We start from the raw sequence: 13,757 nt of genomic DNA on the forward strand, positions 1-13,757 counted from the left end.
AAGTGTGAATTTCTAAATGTGATTGGGGTGATTGTGTTCAGGGCTCATTACTCTGATTCCCTAGAATCTAATCCTCTGCAATCGATTAAAAAAGAAAATCTCACAGCATCCATCATTTAAAAAATATAGGTTAAAATGTGGAACGATCGCAGACCTGCTACGATATGGTCGTCCAACAAACAGGCAGGCCATGAACACACCATATCCATTATCAAACATGGTGGTGGCAGCATAATGCTGAGGGAAAGTTGTTTTTTTTTACCAGTTGGAGAGAGATTAAGGAAAACCTGGTTCTTTAACCGAAGCTACTATCTGAGGGTTTATTTGAGTCTGGGCTCTTATGTTGTGAAAACTTTGCTTAATGTTTATTTTTTTAAATGGGGAAATCTTAAGGAGAGAGAGAAAAACGTTTCCGGAAAGACTAAAGAACCATCACAGAAGGTTGTCCTGCAGATTATTTTCTCAGAAGTGCAGATGCACTCCATACTTTTCAGTTTGATACTTGTTAAACCCTTTCGTACCCTTTCAGTTATCTACTACTTTGCATCCATTTATAACAAAAACTCATAATAATAAAACACAGGAAAGAGCGACGTCAATGAACGAACGTGAGGCAGTGAGTGTTAATTTCCTAATGAGGTTTGTGGCTGAAAGTGGATTATAAACCGGTAAGCAGGGCACTGGGACGCTGTCGTTGGTGGAGCTTTTTCTGCAGGCTGATTGATCTCACTTCAGAGCTGCCGCAGTCACATTTCTCTGCAGTGCTCTCGTCAAAGTCGAGGCCCATCTCAGGGCTGTAATCTTCTGACCGACAGTAAACTCTCAGGGAATGCAAGAGCTTCCTGTTGACAGCGAGCTTTTACTCATACAGATGGTTTCTGAAAGAGGAAATTTGGTCTGGCTGCGGTGCTGTGCAGCATTTGAGCGGTTTTGTCTCTGACAGTCACCAAAGACAGATTTGTAGTTCTGACTGACGGTAGAGTTGGATGTAAGCTGCTTAATTTGAGGTTTGAGTACGGACTGGCTACTTCATTTAATGCGCACCTCTTGTTGATGGGGGCGTGTTGTGAGTGAGGTAATAGGATCTGACACAACAGCCTAAGCCCTGCAGCAAAGCAGACACTAGGTGGACAAACTGGTTACCCCTTTATTTGCCTCTACCATCATTGTCTTCAATGCTGTAAAACGGATCACTGATTAGAAGAGCCGGGGTTAGTCGACTGATCAGATGCCTAATGGAGGCCAAATGATTTATTTCAGTTGCATGCAAAGATAAAGTCTTAGTCTGAGCTACCGCTTTGTTGGAGCTGACTAAACAGAGGTGGGTTTGTGCCAGGCTGTGCTTTCAGCCTCCAATCTGTGACTCTCCCCCTGCACACAGATGTTGATCTGTCTGATGCCGCGTTCACCGTCAGGACAGACATGCAACAGCTTGCTGCTCCTAATCTGTCTCTTTATGCCAAGAAGTGCAGCAAGTCAGGGTGAAAGTGGTTGAAGAATTGACTTCAAGAAGCTAGACTAGTTCATTCAGCCTTACCCACCAAACAGCGAAAGTTCTTTATATTCTTGGTGCCACCAACCTTTTCTATAGCTTTCTTTTTTGGAATACTCTGTAAGCCTGTTTGTTTTCTTTTATTTTCTGATTTTGTTTCACTTTATGTTTTCATTTCATTCACACTTAGATAAACCACAGTATTATAAAAGGCAACACGTAGATCTTTTTTGTTTTCAAATTACATTTATTCAGGTTATATCTGTGCAACAAATTATTAATGTAGCTGTTTTTTTTTATCTGAAATATTCTGATTATATTTATTAGGGATGCACGATATTGGGATTTTGGCCGATATCCGATATGCCGATATTTTAAAACTCATGTAGCCGATAACCGATATCGATACCGATGTTAAAGCTGGACAAAAATAAGTAGTCATTGAAAATAGCAGTTTTGTTATCCATTTCTGACACTTTGAAAAACAATATACTCAAATATATTTTCATATGCTGATATCAAATTGTTTTTAAAAACGTGGTATCGATCTATTTTACTTTCAAAATCTCGTGAAATTTCATCGTTCTGTTACAAACTCTCGTGATATTTTGCAAATTCTCGTGAGATTTTGTCAGTAAAATAGATCGATACCGCGTCAATATATCAACATATAAAAATATGGCAAAATTTTATGAATTTTCGGGGGATTTCGTAGCATAACGATGACATATAGCAATATTTCATTAGTATAAGAGATTGATATGGTGTTTTTAAATGGCAATATATCACCATATGAAGATATTGTCATATTTTAATGTATCAATATTTTTTCCCTCGTCTTTAGAAGTTTTTAAGTCTGTAAAAAAGAAGTTTTTGAGGGAAGAAGAATTTTTTTTTTTTTTTTTTTTAGACTTTAGAAACTCAGAAGCTGGTTAAATATCGGTGGGGTGGCCGATGTCCGATATTCAGTTTTAAGGCCGATACCGATAGGGGGCCGATTATATCGTGCTTCCCTAATATTTATATAATTTCAACAAATCTATGGCAGAATATCCTTTAATTAAATTGATCCACATGTGTGAAGAAGAGAGATTTATCTTTTACTTTTAGCACCAATTTATTCTGACTTGAATTTGAGAAAATATCTATAGATTAGGGTGATTGCAGGGGGACCTTTTAGCTTAATCACCAAAGATAAATTGTCAAAGAACTAGTCAAGATATGCAGAAAGCTTCCCAGTGGTCGGATTTCTGTCATTTGATTATGGCTAAGGGTTTCACTGTAAAAACGATCTACAAATAAGTAAAAATTTCATAAATTAAGTGTATTTACCCTTGATTTGAATAGGTAAATGAGATAGATTGCCAATGGAATCAGTATTTTTACTCTTAAAATAAGATAATAATATAATATTCACTTGAAATAAGACAATGTTATTGTGTTTTCTTATTTTAAATTTAAATTGTCTTGTTCCATTGGCAAGATGTCTCTTTTATCTCCTCAATTCAAGAATAAATGCACTTATTTTAAGAAAAAATTTAGATTTTTTGCAGTCTGAATATTTCTCAACATGCAAGTTTTATGGTAAGATTAATTTCCTAAATGCATTGCTTTAATCTCGGTAGAGATGCCTGTCTCAATCCTTATCAGAAACATCTTTGACGAAAATAGTTTAACATCAGCTGAACCTTTAATTACAGCTGATGTTCCACCATTGTTCAGACAGAGAATTCTGTGTGTTTTTCTTATGACGGCAATTGATATTTTGTAAACACAGCTTTATCTCTTACCTGTAGAGGATTATCCGACTCAACCCAAAGGGCTACAAATTCCTCTGTAAGCTTGCTCCTGCTTGAACAGAAAGTTTTTTTTAACTGCAGGCTAACTTTAACTTATGCCCTGTGTTTTCATACAATCTTAGTTAATTCGAATTGTTAAATATTACCTATTTACCTATATATTAGGGATGGAACGGTTTATGAAAAACGGTTGAACCAGTTCGGTTCAACTGTCTCGGTTCGATTTGCGTGTGTTGCGTTCGGTTAATACGCTGCTCTTTTTTCTCATAGGCGAAGCGTTTACACTCCAGAGCAGAAGGTGGCGGTACTGCGACCAAAGCCAACCACCAGTAGTAAACAAGAAGAAGAAGCGAAGCAGCGTAGCCGGGTGTAGCAGAAAAAAAATCAGTTGTTGTGGAGAATTGTGTGGGTATGGCGAGTGGGAAAGAACAGGAGTTGGAAGACGCGCCAGCAGCACTTTATAGGTCTGCTGTATGGGACCACTTTGCATTTAGAGTGACCTACGATGACGGCGGAAAGAAAGTTGTGGATAAAAGTGCAACAGTGTGCAAACATTTTGCAACACGTTTTGTTTATGCTAACAGCAACATGACCAACATGTCAGGCTAACTCTGAAATCCCACATACTCCGTCAGCGCTCCGCTCCGCCCCGCTGCGCTCCGGACCGGCTGCGCAAAGCAAAGCCTACAGCCTCCGCTGTGGCTCCCGTCCGCTCCGCTCTGAGGTCCTTGGAGATCGTAGAGAGCATGCGCAAAATGATTAAATTCAAAGCAGCAAAACATGCGGAAATGATCCAAGGTTTCCGCGGATCATTAAAAATAATTACAGTTCATTAATTTTTGGGGATTTTTTCATTAATTTAATAAATTTTTATGGGATTTCGGGGTAACAATCAACATATACCGAACCGAAAACCTTGACTACGAATCCGTGAACCAAACCGAACCGTGGATTTTGTGAACCGTTGCACCCCTACCTCTTTGCTAATCTGTCCCAGTCATTAAAATTTTGCGTATCTGCCTAATTTCAGTGTTATTTTGAACATTTCAGTGTTGCGCTGAAATTATAACTGTGACAAATTACAGCGTGACGGGCTGCTAAACTGAAATATGGTGGCGAGAACCCTATTTGGAGCTAAAGCAGACAATGTGGAAGCTCCTCTATTTGCGCAGCAGGCAGTTTTGTGACTGAGCAGGCGCCCTTTCATGGAGGCCATTCAGAGGCTGGTTATTTTCAGAGTTCAGTTCTTCCCCCTAAGCTACGTTTATACTTGCCTCATTGAACAAACGTGATGCACTCATGCTGTCCCGCCCCATAGCACTACCTCAACGCTAGGTCACGGACCTCTGAATTTTTGTAACTTGGCGCCGACCAAACTCGACCAAACGGCTTCATTCCAAATGGCTGGATTTAAACTTGCCCTAGCCAAACAGCTGAGATAAAACGGCCCAGGAGTTTCAAGTTTAGTTATTACTGTTATTCTGTGACACAAAAATACTGGTGAAAATTCAGGAGGAATTTATTGGCCAGAATTTTGGATAGAAACAAGAATTTTGGTTTAATTTTCCATTGAATACAGAATAATTAGTCTAAAACAAATCAATTGCATGCAAATCGTTAAGCCTTTATTTAGTAAAAAAGTTTAATGTAAATTAAAAAAAAACAATAATAATTGAACTTTATTGATCTCACATTGGAGAAATTTACCTCTGCATTAAACCCATCCCCTTGTGGAGCAGTGGGCTGCCATGGTGGGGTGCCCAAGGAGCAGTGTGGGGTTAAGGGTCTTGCTCAAAGACCCAGAGTGGCAGTCTGTGGGAGTGGGGCTCAAACTCCATGCTCTTACCACTAGGCTGCCGCTCCCCCACCCATGTGGGCTTCACAGGGTAACATACGATGGGTAAACCAGTCTTATTTACCTCTCTAGCCGGCTGTTTATTTCTGTGCAGCTGCCATAAATCTACCTTCTATTCCTTAACAATCCTTTGTTCTGGAATATACTATAGTTTATTTTCTTTTTTTCTGCATTTTCGCTCGTTATGTTAAGACCCCGTTTTTCCCAACTACTGCATCCAACATCTGCGTCAACCATAAATGTGCAAATTGACCTGCAATTTGTTTCACCTGTGATCAACTAACTAGATCTAGACTATTAGATCATTTTTTGCAAGTGACATTTTTTTTTTTTTTTAGCAGAAATTTTAATAAAAAATATGAATGGTAAATAACAAAATCATACCAAGTGAATTTGTTACTGAAAACATTGTGTAAAGTTGTAAATAATGTCTTTGGAGAGAAAAAAAAACAACATTTGGTTATAAAACAAAAAGAGGAGGAGCTGGGGTGTTTAGCCAGCTGGTCAAATATCATCTGAAACTGGTCTAATTTCACTTTTGACAATATAAAAACATCTCTATGTAAAGGTATAAAATGTTGATTAATAGCTATGTTGCATCAAATGAATCATATATTTGATGAGTTAAACTTTTTTCATGTTGTAATCTGCTATCTGATTAAAACCTGCATAGGTTTGTTGGTATACAGACAGTTGTTTTTTTTTTTTCACACTTTTTATTATTTAAATTTTTTCACCGTGGGAACACACACACACCCAGACATCCACAGTGTTGTGTGTTGGAGATAAACATATCCTCTCAATGTGGTTGTTTTAGCTTTGGCCGCTGGGCTTGAAAGGGGTGTTGACATTTAGTGCATGGTTGCACCAAAGCCCCCTAGTGGTGGGGTGCAAGAAATGCATCTCTAACCAGTGTGGGCTGGAACTGGGAATGCCCTGAGGTTCAACCAAAAAATGGCTGGTCAGTTTATAAAAACCGCTGAATTTAAATGTGACCACAGGTCCTGACATTTTACGGTTACATAAATAAAATACCTTTTTTTATGTGTAGTTTGTATTTGTCCTTTTCTTTAGGTGTAGATCAGTGAGACTAAAGAGTTAGGCTGGTATTAATATTCTAAGTTTTGTTTGTGGTCTGTCAGATGCTACAAATATCCTTATATTTATTTCCTTTCCGCATTTTTCAGTTCCATCTCCAGACACGAAGGGGGCACTCCAACATCCACAACACAGGGAAAAAGCGGGACTCATAAAATCTGCCTGGTGTGTTCTGATGAGGCTTCAGGCTGCCATTATGGAGTCCTCACCTGCGGCAGCTGCAAGGTCTTCTTCAAAAGAGCAGTGGAAGGTACAAAGCATCATAGTTGGTTTTCATATATAAATACACAGAAAGCTGATTAAATATGAATATATTGAACACAAGGGTCTTTTGTATGCCTCAGGTCAGCATAACTACCTGTGTGCTGGGAGGAATGACTGCATTATCGACAAAATCAGGAGAAAGAACTGCCCAGCCTGCCGCTTCCGCAAATGTCTGATGGCAGGAATGAACCTGGAGGGTAAAAGGCGCCTCTGAAGCTTTTAAATCACTTATTTATTTCAATGCATAATCTCCGCCTTTATTTTGTTTTTTGCTGTCCTGAAGCTCGTAAAACCAAGAAGTTGAATCGCCTAAAGGGAAGCCAGAACAGCAACCCGCCAGAGATGATGCCTTCACCGCCGGTGGAAGCTCGCTCCCTGGTGCCCAAGTGCATGCCTCAGCTCGTCCCCACCATGCTCTCCCTGCTGAAGGCCATAGAGCCAGACACCATCTTTGCCGGATATGACGGCACGCTCCCAGACACCTCCACGCGTCTCATGACCACCCTGAACAGGCTGGGAGGGCGGCAGGTCATCTCTGCTGTGAAGTGGGCCAAGGCTCTGCCAGGTTAGTGGAAATGTGGAGCTCAAAGCAGAAAAAAAACAGCAGCAGCTGCAGTTGTTCAGCTTAAAACCACGTTTAAGCTGAGTCTTCATTGTCTTAAGAGTCTCTGTTTTTGTTTTTCTTCTTTTTTCTCCCCATCAGGTTTCAGGAACCTGCACCTGGATGACCAGATGACCCTGCTGCAGTGCTCCTGGCTTTTCCTCATGTCTTTCGGCCTGGGCTGGAGGTCTTACCAGCAGTGCAACGGCAACATGCTCTGCTTCGCACCAGACCTGGTCATTAATGAGTAAGCAGCTTGATCCTTATTTGTTGAATCATGCAGTTGGATTTCTCAGTCTTTAGTAAGAGCTTCCTTTTGTTTTTTCTACTTAAATCTACAAAAACCTTTGTGACTTTGTGCCCATAGGAAATCTTTTCTATTAAAAACAGCGAATCATTTCATGTTCTTAAATAAATGATGAGCTGTCAAGATTTAGCAGAAAGTTAAAGGCTTTTTAAAATCAGACAGCCTAAAAGAAACAACAGGGCCTAGCTGTCAACTGTTTTAGTAATCAGTCAATCTATCAATTATTTTTTTGATCGATCTAAAGAAATATTTTATGTGTCGAGTGTTCTGTTTTGTTTTCTCTTTTCTGTATTTTGTTTTTTCTATATATCTCTTCGGGATTTGTTTGTTCATTTTACCTTATGTTGTTGTTTCCTATGGGTTTATTATTCAAAGGGAAATAGAAATAAAACAAAAAAAGTACTGTATTTCACAAAGAAATTTTGATTAATGAAAAGTAAATTAACATTTAAACAAATTTGATATATTGGAAAAACCTTCATTGCACATTTTGAATGGATTGCAAATGAGAAAGTACATACATTTATGTAATTATTTAGAAAACAGATAATTCTTTAATGGTAAAATTGTCTGTAGTTTACACTATATATATATATATATATATATATATATATATATATATATATATATAATTATTGATTCAGTTTTCTTTCTAGAAAATACATCACTGTCTATCTTATTTTTTTACTTTTTAAAGTATCCAATGTTTGTTGCTAATATTTTAATAGAAGATATAAAAAAAAAATAAAAAATGAATCCAGATTAAGGTCAGATGTGACAAACCTCCCCACTAATCCACCATATATCCTACGGAGGGAAACAGTTTCTGTCCCTTTTTGACGGTTTTTTTTGGACCCACCAGGGAGCGGATGAAGCTGCCCTACATGGCCGAGCAGTTCGAGCAGATGCTGAAGATTTCCAGCGAGTTTGTCCGACTGCAGGTTTCCCATGAGGAGTACCTGTGCATGAAGGTCCTGCTGCTGCTCAGCACAGGTCAGTTCCTCTCCATTTATATGTGCATGAAATCGTCTAGAGGAAATTCATTCCCCCTAACTAACTTCATTAGCATACAAACTGTATGCTGCTGTGATCTAAGCTATTCCCTTGTAGATTATCAGTATGTTTAGCATCATTGATCCTCCTTCCCATTTTGCTGCTACAGTTCCTACCAGGATTGCCTTGTCTTTAACCCAGTAAATCTTCCCATCATCTCCAACCAGCTTCCCTGCTGAAGTAAAGAGTCCCCATAGCATGATGCTGCCACCATCATGTTTCCCCATGTAGAGAAGCCATTCAGAGTGACGATGAGTGTTAGGGCCCTGTCCCACCTCGCCGATTTAGACAGCATATACCCGACATACCAGAATCTTCTAAAACGCTGGCATATGCTGAACTTTCCATCAATTCTTTTTAATTTTGGGCATATACATAGAGTATTTATAACAAGTCCAGAACTTATGTCTAACGACAGCCTAACTTCTACATAAGGCACATCAGCGTAATGCCCATGAAATGATGCACAAGCGTCATTGCTGCTCTTGAGGGGAGCCGCAATGCGCCGGGAGGCACCTGGTCTGTATAAGAAGATGTCTTTGATCTCGGTATTAACGTAGTTGCTGTTTATCGCCCGCCCCCCAAAAAAAGAATAAATAAAAAGAAAGGAGGAAGGTTTGCAGTCGCAGCAGATTCAGTGTCATGTCTACTAGGAATTTGTTGGTCGTGGGCGTGAACGCAGGGAAGATGCATCACACTCTCCTTCTCGCTCACCCTATGATGGGGATGCAGTCTGGAGGAGAACTAATGGTTTCCTCCTGTGAACCCCTTTTATACCAAAAGGCTGCCAATACGCCATTATACAGTGGCTGTAAGTTAGAAACCCATTCAGCAGTCGTCTGAGACACATCTGATACTTTGATAGGCCATGGAGATAAGTTATGCATAAGTTATGAGCAAGTTACTCTTAGGTTTTAGATAAGCTAAAAGCCACGACTTATAAGTAACTTACACTTAACGTATGACAACGATCAGATAACTTACCTGGAACTTATGCCCCGCGTATGGCATATGCTGGCATAGGTGGAGACTGCATAATCTCAACATATCCAGCGTGTTTCAGCATGCGCATAACTTATACAAAACATACCCATAACTTATCCAATGAAGGCCAGCGTTCTTGCCAGATTTTTGGTACGTCAGGCATACACTGTCTAAATTGCCATGGTTTGACAGCGGTTTGACAGTGACGTTTTTCTATGTCGAACATAAAGCCCAGTTTTGGTTCTGTCTCTTTTTACCTTTTACCATGTGACCAAATATGAACTCCAGGTTATCGAAGCACTTAATGGGGTTGATTAAAACTGCAGTAAACTGGTCCTTTGGTTTGTTTGATGAGAAAAGGTCTTCTTCTCTTTGATGTATAAGTTCAGTTTGTTTCTGCCTCTGGTGATGACCTCGATTGTCCCCTTGCCCACAGTGCCTAAGGACGGCCTGAAGAGCCAGGCGGTGTTCGATGAGATCCGGATGTCCTACATCAAAGAGCTAGGAAAAGCCATAGTGAAACGTGAGGAGAACTCCAGCCAGAACTGGCAGCGTTTCTACCAGCTCACCAAGCTGTTGGACTCCATGCATGAGGTACAGAACATCTGGGCTTATATGAGCTGCAGAGAAAATCAGCAGGTGATCGTTAGTCTGCAGAACGGTAACGCTTTACAATAAGGTGCACAAAATAGATAAACTACTAGAGATCTAATAAAGAACTAATGGGTAGTTACCAAGGAAACTAATAGTAAATATTAGGGAAGTCATATTTAAATGTCAAATCATTCTGGCTTAAACATGTATATAAATGTCTACTCTATCAGACAATATTGTCCCAAAATTTAGAAAATTTCTATTTTAAAAAAATCCTGTCTTAAAATCTGTGTTTTTTTTTTTTTTCTGGTCTTATGCAGGCCAGTTAGTTATACATCAGCTTGTTCACCTAAATTCGGCCAATCATATATCAACGCTCATCTGTCAATCAAATTTTTTCAGTCATAGCATCATGATTCAAATGTCGCAGCTTATATACGCATAGGTTGAAATAAGAATCATTTACTTTCCCATTGAGTTCCGTCCCAGTGTTCATGGGGATGGACGTCTGTGTCTTCTGCAGGCGTAGAGCTAACAGAACTGGCAGCGTTGCGAGGCAAGGGCTCAAACATGTACGGCTGTAAGCCTTCTACACCAAACCAAGCTTCTGCCGCCCTGGCGTCCTCTTCCACTACAGCTTCGTCTCCGTTTTCCTCCTCTAAATAAAAAAATGGATGACGGAGGAGAGTCATCTACGACCTCCGACACAAAACTCTCCTCCTCTTGCATGTTTCCTCTGTCCATAGCGTTCTTTGACAGCGTCGTTTCTAAGTCACCAATTTAGTGCTACTTGGTCCCAATGGAATTTCCCATTGGGAACCTACTAGCACCAAGTTGCTAACTGGTTAGCAAAATGCTTCCGACACACCGGCCACAACCAAAATTCTTTGCGAACATTCTGCCACAACAGTCCCGCCCCCTTGATAAATGACCAATCACATTCACTTTATTCACTCTTATAAAGTCGGGCACCACTCGGAAGAATTCAGAAATGCAACGGTTGGAACAGCCGCCTCCCTACGACTTAAAGGAACCAATGGGCAGTTACCAAGTAACCAAGCAGCTGTCCTATGGTAGGGCTGGGCTGGCTGTTCCCCAGTAAGCACTGGTTAAGTAGCCATTAGTTACTGATTAGTTCCCTTGGCACTCTCTAGTAATGTACCTTATTGTAAAGTATTACCTGCAGAACTAAGTAAACTATATTTAATCATTCAAGCCTAAACTGGCAGATGTCTCTTACAAGGTCTGAATCATCTTTAGCAAATTTGCTTTTAAATCCACATATAAGCAGATGCGATTAACAAAGCAGGGGCTTTTTAATTTAATATTTATGACGCTCTGCAGCTGCAGCAGGCGCCATCTTGACCTGAGGCGCCCTGTTAGGCTCACAGGTGGTTTTTCCAGTTTATCCATCATTCACCTACAAGGGGACTGTTGTAATACTGGTAAAAGTTATTTCTCTGCAGTCTTTGTAAATAAAACCACCTCGGTCTGGCACGGCTCTTCAATAATTTAGACAGATCCATGTCATGTCTGAGTTTTCTTGTGGTAATTTTATCGAACATGTCACCACTTGACTTTCAGTAACCGCAGAAGCTTCATCCAACAGGGAGAAATAGCTGTGGTGCTGCTAACCTGGCATCTGATCTGATCTGCAGTTTAGAGGAAATAACACCAGACTTTCTTTTAGCGTTATCTCACCCCGATCACTCAGATTTTCTCATAAAATTCTAGTGAAAAGCAGTGAAGTTATGTGTGTTCTGCTTTTTAATGCTCTGATGTCCTGTCTACAGATGGGTAGCGGATTACTCAGCTTCTGCTTCTACACCTTTGCGAATAAATTCCTGAGCGTGGAATTCCCCGAGATGCTGGCGGAGATCATCAGCAATCAGCTACCAAAATTCAAGGATGGGAGCGTCAAGCCTCTGCTCTTCCACCAGAAGTGACTGTTTCCCGTAGCAACAATGCCTTAAACTCCCACCACGTCACCTCACCAGCCCCACGAAACCTCCCCCCGCCCACTCACCCCCCTCGGAAAAGGACTTTACGCCAGCAGGGAGCGGCTTTTTTTTATTTTTTCCTTTTTTAACAGCAGCGAGTATGCATCTCTGTGAAGTAGGCCGACGTCTGGTGAGGGGGGGGAGCGATGCTTGTGTAGGAACCAGACCGCGAGCACAAGACGCTTTTTCGCTGCGTTAAACAGGCTAAGATGTAGTGTCTAATAACGAGTAGGAAATGTTTGTAAAGCTAATGGCAAAGAGAAATAGGCTAACATTAATGTCGTCTCAGGTGTCTTACCTTGAAATTCAGAGCGAGATCTGAAATGGATACAGCAAATATCTCTATGTAAAGGTTCTGATAGTATTTTCTACATTTTCAAAGTAACAGTTTATAAACTTTTTTCCAGGTCGACGTTACCGAAAGAGGTAACCAAACGGAATAACACGCTCTTATTACGTAGGCTTTTTATGTTCCACTTTTAGTTTTTATAGGAGCTTGTAACTAAATGTTTTTCAGTCGCACAAATACAAAAAGAAACTGTTTTCTAGTGATTTTCGAAAGCATATTTTATTTGCTTTAACTATGAACATATAAAGTAACGTGGGCCTGTTAGCTGACGATGGAGTCCTCCCACAAGCAGACCTCTTCCAGGTTTACATGTCAACTAAAGGGAAAAGATGTGCCTTTTTTGCTTCGAATATCATCCAAGCCATTTTTTCTCCTGCTCTACTTCAAACCTCTCATCATCTACCTTCATTATCAGTTGATTGTACTTTTTTATATTACACGCAGTTGCAGCTTTCCTTGTTTCTAGTGGCTGTTTATCTTTACAATTTGGCAGCTCGCTCCATCCTCTGTGTGTAGAAGAAACGCCGTTTAGCCTGCTCCCCTTCCCCGCGACTCCACTCGCACAGACCCGACCAGATCAGTGCGATCCGAGCACTTTGCGCTCTGAGAAAAAGGCTTTAAAGGACTGAGAGGAAATGTTTGATGTGCATCAGTCTTTCAGAGAAGACTTAAGAAGGAAAGTGTGGACTTTCTGTCATGCCCTTGTTGTCTAATATTGGAGAAAAAAAATGTGATGGATACATGCGTTTTTGTCAATCACAAGTTAAAGGGCATGTAATGTTGTGCTTGCAAGTTTGTCGTCTTTGATATTCGGGGGGGTACTAATACCTGTAGATTTATTACAGCTAAAAGTGATTAGAAAATAACCGTCCTCCACCTTTTTGCTTTTTTTAATAACAATCTTTAGGCTTAAATTCAGTCATAAACCCTCTGAAGACTTTTCCTCCGTGCTCTGTATAAGAATTGGCTTTGGGTACTTGTTGTTTTTTTTCTTGTACTGTTTATGTTTTGCTTTCTTTAAGAAATGCCTAAAATTTGGGGAGGAGGAATTTAAGTGTTATGCAAACACTAAGATTGATACTACCGTCATGTCTCTGTCGAACATAAAGCCTAATCTGAGTCAAAAGATGAGAAAAACGAAGCTCCGTCTGGATGAAACAATAAAGGCTAAATCAAGCACCGAACGCAGAAAAGTATAAATTTTGATATGATGAAAATTAGTGATTATGATCAATTCTGTGCAGGTGTACTATGTTGCCAAAAGTATTCACCTACCTTAAAGGCATACTATGCAACATTTTTCAGTTAATTAATGTGTTCCATAACGTTTTGGATGATTAAATGTGTCATTTCAGGTCGAA

The 13,757-nt window shown here is 40.0% G+C and overlaps 1 protein-coding gene across 1 annotated transcript in view; it reads left to right on the forward strand.

Moving 5' to 3' along the window:
* LOC107101948 (glucocorticoid receptor-like) overlaps positions 1-12,573 on the forward strand; it is a 31,967-nt gene extending 19,394 nt beyond the window's left edge. Inside the window, exons 3-9 of the mRNA XM_015401047.1 lie at positions 6,334-6,494; positions 6,589-6,705; positions 6,792-7,073; positions 7,212-7,356; positions 8,279-8,409; positions 9,890-10,047; positions 11,841-12,573. Of these exons, the coding sequence (XP_015256533.1) occupies positions 6,334-6,494; positions 6,589-6,705; positions 6,792-7,073; positions 7,212-7,356; positions 8,279-8,409; positions 9,890-10,047; positions 11,841-11,993 (1,147 nt within the window). The 3' untranslated portion in view covers positions 11,994-12,573. The remainder of the gene's footprint in view (positions 1-6,333; positions 6,495-6,588; positions 6,706-6,791; positions 7,074-7,211; positions 7,357-8,278; positions 8,410-9,889; positions 10,048-11,840) is intronic.
* Positions 12,574-13,757: the final 1,184 nt, after the last annotated feature.

This window comes from Cyprinodon variegatus, unplaced genomic scaffold (genome assembly GCF_000732505.1).
Source record: "Cyprinodon variegatus isolate N-32 unplaced genomic scaffold, C_variegatus-1.0 Scaffold31, whole genome shotgun sequence".
Lineage (NCBI taxonomy): Eukaryota > Metazoa > Chordata > Actinopteri > Cyprinodontiformes > Cyprinodontidae > Cyprinodon > Cyprinodon variegatus.